A 9,741-nucleotide genomic window follows, 5' to 3' on the forward strand; every position below is an offset into this window, starting at 1 on the left:
TTAAAACATTTCAATAGAAGTTAAGACTATTCCATTCTGTGGATGTTGTAATCCAGGGATGGACTTTAGGGGTGACGACCCTAGATTATTCTTTATTTCAATGGCAGGACCTCAGATACAACAGATTCTCTTCTATGTAAACGCCACATTACCTAGTTTAGGCAACTTAAATAACGCTTATTTACAAATATGGCTTACTCTTGCATAAATTTAACACCAAAATTACTTTGGTTTCCGGTTTGTAATTATTGATAGCGCTGGGTCATTGCTTCAGTATTACGTGTTTATTTTTGTAGACACACAAAAATTGGAAATGAAAAGTTTAATAAATTATTGCAGTACGAGTAGGGACTACTTATTTTACTTACTTACCGTATTAATCATCTCATTAAATGCCCATTAATTATAAAAACCGGGAATCCGATTGAAAATGGCCCATTATTGAGGTTGCAAACGGTAAGAAATACCAAATAATTAGATTGGGGAAAAAGAAAATGAAGGAACGTATAGAAACAATATAATATATTGTTTTCAGAAAATACAGAGTGTAGCCAACAAGCCAGTGAACACTCAAAAAGGGCAATTTTTAACTTGAATGTCTCATTTACTGTTAGAGATTTGGGAAAGTTAAAAAAAGGAAATGGCAGAATGCGGTCAAACAAATCTTCTGCCGCATAGTTTCCGTGTTCATTATAAAACCTTTGTTTTCCTCAGGTATTTCCTGAGGTATTTCTATTCCATTCTTGAAATAGATGCCTAATAAACATTGGTAGTTTTACGAATTATGTTAATGCTGTAATTAGTGACCTTTTGTCTAGAAAATTTGTCATTAATGGCGTAGGTAAAGAAAAAAATTAAGATTGCGTAAATAATTCTGTCATAAAACTCACAATAGTTTTCTAAATGTAAACCTTGTGAGGTATACGTAAACTCCCACTGCAAAGTTCGAACTTTCTACAGCGGGACAAAAAATTTTCTGCTACCCGATATTAATTTAACTACCCAAGTTCTATATCTTGTGACGTCTGTAAATGCACTATGCACACAGAGATATAAAGATTATTAGGTAGAAGAAACATATTAGGTACCTACTTTCAATTCTGTACCTCAGAGGTAAAGTATACTAAGTCACAAATTCAAAACTACAGAAAACCACATTATAAGAAGCACAAAGGAATAATTTGACCTTATTAACCTATACATTTGATTACTTTCATCATGAAGAACCATGTTACTTAAGTTTACATATGTACAGTCGAATTTTTGAAATTTTATCAAAAATTTTTGTTTTACGGGACTTAGTACTGTCATAGACTAAAAAAACCCAATTAGTCCATGGTACTGTTTACCTCTTATGAATTGTTTCGAATGATGGACTTATTATTGTTATGTGTAAACCAATTTTAAAACATTTCTGCTCGAAAAGGGGAAGCAAGCATGTTTCACCATGTACAGGGCGTGGAGAATTTTTTTCCTGTATGAAATCACGACTCAGATTAGAAAAAAAATCTATTTATTTGATAAACAACTTATAATTCAATAATTTTATTGAAATTAAAAAATATATCAATACTGTTCAACTATTCATCTTCTTCGTTGTTGTAAGAAAGAAATGGTCATCATTTTGTAGAAAATTTCCTCCATAAACGATAAGAAACAAGTACACATTTTTTCAGGATTAAAGCAGATTTTTAATAAAACACTTAAATTGAAAAATGACAGCCATAAATGGGATATTATAAAAATAATAAATAAACAAGTATAAATTGTGCACAACCCTTGTGCAGATAAAGCGCATTTTTGTTTAACCGATATAGCTTAGTAAATGGTTGGGTTATAAGGGGAGGAGGCTCTTTACACACAAACATTTAAAGACCGCCTGGCATACATTCAAAATTCTCCGAGACTCCATTCTGCAGATTTTGCCTATGAGAGTACGTTCCTCCGACAAACCGTTTTCGAGATATTCGCTCTTAAAGTTTTGACATCACCAATGGATATATTTCTTGCAGATGTTCCAATCGCCCTTTGTGAGTCCCCTCTTCCGATAATCCGTCCTGGAGATATAAGGGAATATATCCGAACACGATAAGAAGTCGAGGAGGAGGACTATGGTTGATAGAAATTAATTCCTTTCGTTGAGACCTTTCATTAGGGCACCATGAAGCAGGGGGAGTTTTATACATCCACTCAGGGGGGGGGGGGGCGAAAATAAAAAAGCTACAGAATTTCAGATGCAGAGGTGCGCAGGAATTTTTTTTGAGTAGCTTTGACCCAATTTCAGCTGTTTTTTTTGTTAAACTATCTATTGCCGCATTAATTTCCGAATACTGACGAAAGACAGAAAAAATACGAGAGGCGATAATGATAGTGCTAAAGTATAGTCATGAGTCGCAGTCTGGACAATACACGATTCCGCCCCCCGCCGGCATTATTTTGTGTACCTATTTTAATCAATTTTACTTTTCCGTCAGGTGGTTTGTGGTTAGGTCTGTTTAATTCGATTATATAAACCTAATGAAATAAAAAAAAACAATTGAGCAGTATGTTTAGGGGGGGGGGCGATCGCCCCTGTCGCCCTCCCAAAAAACCGCCCCTGCCATGAAGGATAAAACCAGTTCCACTCCCATCTCAGGAAATAATTGATGGGGGGGGGGGGGGGCTTTAAGACAGCGAAATTTGATAGCCATTTGGAACACCTTCAAGGTATATGGCTACCTACTGCAAAAATTCCTGGACTCTTGAAGTAGTTCGAAACGGCAGAAGTGGGTCCGAACGGACGGACGGACAGACGGACAAAACGCAAACAATAGCACATTTTTTTTCTTTTTAAATTCACTAAAAAACCTGAAACATATTCCTTATAATGTACTAAGTCCATCAAAACAATACAACTATTGATACTAAGTCCACTTATTACAGTTTACCTCGCAATGTTACTGCGACTAAGTACTGTTTAAAATTCGCTAACTCTGTTGTTTATCATCAAATATCCATATATTTCGTGTAGAACAACAAAACTTATGTGACTTAGTACAAAAAAGCAATTTTTGGGGAAAAATGGACAGTTTGCCTCTGAGGTACAGAATTGTAAACATAATTTTTTACCCTTCGATGTAGATATCGTCCGTGTTAAAGGTTCAATTCGATTTCTATGTCTATGTTGTGTAATAAGATCTTTCTCGTTTCTTTGGTGGTTGAGGATGAATATATCTTTAGAGTCGGTATACCCTTAGTGTATTCTAACACTATGGTATAGCGGACCTATAGCGGAGACGGACATCAGGGCGCCGCCGAAAGGGGCCGAGACATAGGTAAAGGAACAAGGACAAACCGGCGCGAGACATAAGGGAGCTTAAAACAAATGTAAAATTTGTATATATTTTTGAGTCGGTATAGCGATACAACGTAGGACTGTAGGAGATCTCTGGAAAACATAAGAGTTGGTAAAATAAAGTTAGTTAGGGAGGTATTGCATTGGGGTAAAAAATGACCTCCAAATTTTTTGACGGAATTAAACGTTTTGAAGCACCAGGAATCCGAATCAAACAAAATATCGATGATGTCGGTCTATATCTCATTTGAACCGATTGGAACCAAACTTGCTACACCACATATTCTTAGACTTAAAAGAAAGGACCAAAAAGCATTTGGGCAGAGCGCATGAATACATAAACGAGTGCAGCGGAGCTATACACTACAACGTGTGTATAATCAATGCTACAACCTATGCCAAAGAAACATTCACACTAGCCTCAAACGTAAGCTACCACAAGACCTGATAACCTCTGAAGAAAGGAGTGACTAACACATCCAATCACAACAGTATTGTTATTCTTAAGACGCAACAAATGTTATAAATGTCTATAATGGTGTCAATGTGGCAACCCTAGTACCAATGCGAGTCGAGTGAATATAAAGCAATCCTATTTACTGGCTCAAGATACTCGGTTTTAGCAACTTGTACGTGTTACTAGCGTCGTGTAAAGTAACCTATTTTTTAGAGAATATTCTGTGCCGCACCCATATGTCTTCGCACCCTGATGTCCCGTGCCCGTTTGTCTTTGTGCCCTTATGCCCACGCGCCCTTTCGGTAGCGCCCTAATCTCCTAGACCGGCGTATAACAACACCACTGCGTCAGGGTTTTCGTTATTTCTGTTTGTGCAGTCGCTCCTATTTGCCCATAATTGATATCAATTCAGTTTAAATAGATCAAGGGTCAATTACATATTTACTGCTCGATTTAGTTTGTTCAGAACGTCATGGCTCTGTAAATTTGATTTGTACCTACATATTTCTTTAGCCCCTTTCACCTAGTCTTTTTCACAAAAAACCCTAACGGCCAGTTGCACAAATAAATAATCCAGGATTATTGTTTAATCCGGTATTAAGACATTTGATTGGCTTTATATTGCAGTAGGCAGCCAATCAAATGTCAAAATTCTCGTTTAAACTCAGATTTGGCAAATAATCTAGGATTTTGATTACAATTCGCTTCAGGGCCGTCTTTACCGGGGGTGCAAGGGGTGCAGGGCACCCGGGCGCAGGACCTTAAGGCATAAATCGTGATACTACAAATTAATACATTTTTGAATAATCTCGAAAATTGGAGTAAATTGGAAATGCAAGAAATAAAATGTTTTAATCTACAAGAAAAATTAACAAGTGGTACATAGATCTGACATAGATGGGAAAGATCTATTCAATGAACTAGAATTACTGCCAATATTTTCTATAAATAAAGATAAAACTCCATTACCTAGATGTTTTAAATTTTATATATTCTAATAATTTAATGTCTGTGCTTCCTAACTTGCCAGTAGCTTTAACTTTTAAGAATAAGTATATTTAACACTCCCAGTGACCGTAGCGTAGCTGAAGGCGAAAGGTCGTTTTCCAAATTAAAATTAATTAAAAATATTTACGGTCCATTATGACCCAAGATAGGTTGACAAATTTGGCCATTATTAGCATAGAATCTGAAGTTAATATTAAAATGCACTTGCCAATTCAAAAGCTCGAAAAATTGACTTTGATGTATATAGGTACCACTTAATTAAATATAGTGTACCTATTGACGTATTGTGATTTTAGCTTGTTTGATGTATTTGCATTGTATTTTTTTATTGACAGGGGGGCGCAGGCTGACCATTTGCACCCCGGCGCAGAATATGCTTGAGATGGCCCTGATTCGCTTTCCTGCAATCGGCCGTAAGCTAGTTGAAACATGAACGTTTTGTTTAATTTTATATAAGTAGGTACATATAACTTAAAGTGATAATAGTTAGGAAAGTAAGTGTAACTAAACTAGGGCACATTAAAAACCCAGTGCTATAAATAATTATTGTCATTTTATAGTAGCGCCTGTAGCTTAGTGGACTGTATGTATACCTATCCACTACAAATAAATATTCCATTTTATTTAAGCATTGAATAAAAAAAAAGTGGTTTTTATTCAATGATTTAAGTATTTAATCCATATCTTTTACGTTCCCCCTTTACCTATAAGTACGCTGAAATGAATATACTCATTGCATAATGAAAATTAAATATATTTTCAACGAACGATTTGTAAGTAAGAATCGTATTTATTGCTATTAATTTTATATAGATTGGTATAAATTCAAACATATAAATTCTAAATAATCGTGTGAAGTTTAAATAGTATCACATAGCTTTAGAATGCAATTCGAGAAGGTGCACTTGTGACGAAAAATACATGAGAAGTTAATTTGTGAACGATATGCGATTTCTTTGCATTAATTGCAAGCACTAGGTCTACAATTTTACGTTTGTTAGTCACACTACGATACTATGTCTATTTGATTTTTGGTCAGGGGTGTATTGTTCGAGGTCTTCAGGCTGCGTATTCAACGCAGAATAATCTATAGGAAACAAGACTGATGGAATTGGAGCCGGTGAAAATCCCAAAAGAAACTGTCCTGATCCATTAGGATATCTTCCCAGTAAATAGTTGGCGAAGCACAAACGATAGGCACGGTAACCCAATGGATGGTCGCCATTCTAAAACAAGAGGTTTTTTAAACTATCAATTTCATAATTCCTTACGGAAGTCATAGCTTGATATGCTACATCTAATATTTCGCCAACTCTAATAGCATCAAAACCCAAGACTGACGAATAGAATGCACTTAATTCGTCACGCGAAATTATACCAGAACCTAAAAATATCGTAACACACAAACCTAATAAAGTTTAATTACTTCATTAAAGCCTAGATACTTTTGCTACAAACCGCTTCTGTTGATAACTTGAAACAGAATTTTCACCAAATACTGCAGCCAAATCGGGAAATCAGTCAGATTTCTAGATGTGGAAAGTAATTGTGCCCATTTATGTAACCAGCCGTCTTTGGTAATAAATATCTGATTGTTAACTTTAAATCCTAAGAATGAAACGTTGAATCAATATTATCCGAATACAACCGATTTACCTAATCTTTCATCTGTGATATCTTCTAAAAATGTATCCATAAATCCCCTCTCAACTTGCTGTAAGATATTAAATTCTGCGGAATTAATGGACCAATCCGCAAAATGTCGCAATCTCTATTATTTAAAAACTATCCATTTAATTGTCACATGCATATACGTTCCGAAATAAGATTACCTCGCTTAAAGATTCGAAGTCTTGATCGCTAACGAGATCATCCCTGTCGTGATCTAAAAGGCATGTAAAAAAATGATTAAGTTTATAGCTCTGCGTCTGTGTTAATTGATATTTTTCTTCATCTTCCCACTGATGCGAAGCGTCTATACTGAACCTATCAACCCATGTTGCTGAAAAAGATTAAACGATCAACTTTTACTCATCTACGTATCGAAAGTGTTGCGTTTCATCAACGCTAACGATATTATACGTAGCCATCAAGTGAAACGAGAGGAATGCTTTTCAGTAAACTTAATCTCAGAATTGAAACCTATATGCTCCTACCGATTCGCGTAATGATATGGTTTTCTAAATCCTTTGGGTAAGTAATGCGCGAAAATTTAGTTAACGAATTATTCACGTTGAGTTTTGGTTCTCCTGGGAGTTATTTTGGGTTTGATTTGTATGGCCCAGGTAGAAATTCAATAATTTTATTTCAGTTTCAAATTGCAAAATGTCACGATCTTTTTATGTGGCATGTGGAATTATATTTAATCGGCGCTATCAATATTTGCGATTTATGTTAACATTCAGGCACGATAATACACACTATGTAAAAAATCAATACTAGTAGTATAGGGTTCCAATGATAATCTTGCAGCGTTATCTTAAGTATTATGGAGGTATAATAAGAAAAAATTCAATGAAGCAGTTACAAAATTGGAACTGTCGTTAGGAGTGCCTACACCATAAATCAACATACCTACACTTTTTTTCCGCACTGCAGCAAATTTAGGCGTTTTCTATGTTATTGATTTAATCATGAAATAAGATGAAGTAACGTAACTGATTTCATGAATATTTTTACTATTAATCGATCGTAACTTTAAAGCTTATATGATGGAATGGGAAAGAAGTGCGTGACTCGGAACAAATACGAAGCTTTTGGGCATATGCGGCTTTTTGAGAATAAGCACATACCTAAAATTGTCTTGAGCCGATTTAAAATAAGTAGTTGGAATGCATTTAAGGTTTGTTTGCCGTATTCTTAGTGCAGGAGTGTAAGTGCAGTCGAAAATTTAAAACATACGTACTCCAAACGTGGACACTCCATCCACTACCTTCTTGGCCCTGTGATTTTTCAACATTTTTATTTTCTTCACATTCCGGTAAAGTTCTCCATCTTTTTAACAAATCGCGCGTTCTATCTCTAGTTCGATCACAAGCTTGTTTCCAATTTGCTATGAATTTATGAGGCACTTTGGAGGATGGATCCAAGCCACTTTTCAAAGAAGCCGAATCATGTTTTTCAGAGGATTTGTCTTTAAAGGAAGTATTTGCAAAATGTACATCTTTCTCCGATTTTATACTTCCCGTATTACTGACCCTTTTTTCTAAACTTTTTGTACTTTTTATGCTACTACGTGATCCAGAGAGCTCTTTAATATTACCTTCCGGTGCCGCTTTTGTACTTTCATTAATTAAATTGTTGCTTTCCATCACTAGTAGGTACCTGAATTTCTTATTGTCGTACCTTATTGACCATTAGGATAGAAATTCATTCATTTTGGATCTTATAAACATACGAGTGAAATTTCGATTTAAAATCACTTTGGCCGCTTTACTCTAAAATGCAAAAGTAAGTCACAGAACACTAAATTTTCAAACCTATACCGTTGCATTATGATTGACTTGAATAATATGTTGAAATTTTCATCAAAAATCCATAAATGAACTTACGCCTGTATAAATTTGATAATATACACCAAATTGAGTCAGTCATCGTGCACACGTTTTAGCTAAAATATCGCATTGTCTCTACGGGCGCCGCAATGAGTATCGCACGAAATGAGGACATACCCCGTTTATTATTTGTAAGACTTCTCCGTTTATTTCAACGAAGTTTGTATTAACCCTCTTTATTTAGTCGCGTTTGCGCCGTCTCGACGTGATACTACCAAAGACACCAATGAAAATGTAGCAACGGATTGCACACGCCAAATCAATATACAGAGGGACTTCCAAAAAATTTAAAATTAATCATAAACTTTTACCTCCATATCCTTATTTGAAGAGTTCAATCGAAACATTTTGTGCATCTTTAGGTGAATTGAATTGATTTTCCTGTATCTGTATTAACACGTTTTTTTTTAGTTGGATCCATCGTTCCTCGAAATGGGGGTTGACCATTTCAATTTTGATAACATAATGTATTAACACGGTCTATAGAATACCCTTTAGTTTTCTGAATACTCTTGATAGTTAGGTATAATAATTTGTCGCAAAAAGAAGGGGGTAGGTCAACAAGAGTAGGTATATACGACGAACGTGTACACAATCAACTATCAATGGAAGTATTTTGAAGACAACTTTTTTAAGTAGGACCTATATAGATTACCTAAGAATATTGTGGACAGTGTATATGAAAAGATACGCTATTATATTCGTTAAGGCTGGCTGGCTGGCTGTCCGGCTGAGATCTCGGCAATTACAATTGTTAAAGACTTTTCACTAAAAGCTTTCTGTTACAGTGTAGATGTGCAGGCTCTAGTCTATTTTAAGTTAGATTACTCGTGAGATCGATAATTTTAAACTTTGCTAATGAAATAGTGATCTGCATTACCAAAAATGCGTTTTCATCATGCATAATTTACAACTTGTTTGATTTAGTAGTAACAATAGATTGTTGATGTACATATGTAGAATGGAAGCAGCGTTTAGAAGCTCATTAAACAATTACTAATTAATTACCGAAGTATAATTATTTATATTAAAGAAACAGCGGTTGAAGGCAAAAGATACACATGCCATTTGCTTTCCATGAAATTTCTCCCAATAATTAACAAACGATAAGGTAATATGTAGCGTAACATAAACATAAGAAACATCGAGCCTATTACATGACAGCATTAAAACGTGTTCGAATTTTAAAGGGCAATAGGTAAGTATTAGCATTGTTTACAAGGGTATTAGAAAACGGTTTTCACACTCTCGGTCTCCAAGAAACTTCCATTGCCATTGTCCGTTTTATCTGTTAACTCAATTAGCAAATAATACTTACATATAATACCTACCTCTTTTTAGCTAAATTCCTAAAAAGGCGTACGTGCCAAAAGCGTACAACATAGGTA

The 9,741-nt window shown here is 35.1% G+C and overlaps 1 protein-coding gene across 2 annotated transcripts; it reads right to left on the bottom strand.

Annotated features, from left to right (window-relative positions):
- Window positions 1–5,569: 5,569 nt before the first annotated feature.
- LOC116165279 lies at window positions 5,570–8,812 on the bottom strand. Of its 2 annotated transcripts, none has more exons than XM_031479571.1 (7): window positions 8,285–8,812; window positions 7,705–8,236; window positions 6,632–6,801; window positions 6,456–6,570; window positions 6,258–6,407; window positions 6,071–6,207; window positions 5,570–6,025 (listed from the first exon to the last, which is right to left on the bottom strand). In XM_031479571.1, exons 2-7 carry the CDS (start codon window positions 8,108–8,110, stop codon window positions 5,801–5,803), a joined length of 1,203 nt encoding a protein of 400 aa, XP_031335431.1. In that variant the 5' UTR covers window positions 8,111–8,236; window positions 8,285–8,812; the 3' UTR covers window positions 5,570–5,800. The 2 variants fall into 2 exon arrangements, with proteins under 2 accessions (XP_031335431.1, XP_031335432.1); XM_031479572.1 differs by having other exon boundaries at window positions 6,071–6,183; window positions 8,285–8,809.
- Between the last annotated feature and the right edge of the window lie 929 nt (window positions 8,813–9,741).

The sequence above is a fragment of the Photinus pyralis genome, unplaced genomic scaffold (genome assembly GCF_008802855.1).
Source record: "Photinus pyralis isolate 1611_PpyrPB1 unplaced genomic scaffold, Ppyr1.3 Ppyr1.4_LG3a, whole genome shotgun sequence".
In the NCBI taxonomy this organism is placed as follows: Eukaryota; Metazoa; Arthropoda; class Insecta; order Coleoptera; family Lampyridae; genus Photinus; species Photinus pyralis.

What these genes read in the sequence shown, in the direction of transcription:
- LOC116165279 (XM_031479571.1), bottom strand. Translation starts at nt 8,110, where the DNA reads ATGGAAAGCAACAATTTAATTAATGAAAGTACAAAAGCGGCACCGGAA. An exon ending in TATCACAGATGAAAGATTAG is followed by an intron (nt 6,408 to 6,455) that starts GTAAATCGGTTG and finishes TTTCATTCTTAG; the next exon opens with GATTTAAAGTTAACAATCAG. An exon ending in CATATCAAGCTATGACTTCC is followed by an intron (nt 6,026 to 6,070) that starts GTAAGGAATTAT and finishes CTCTTGTTTTAG; the next exon opens with AATGGCGACCATCCATTGGG.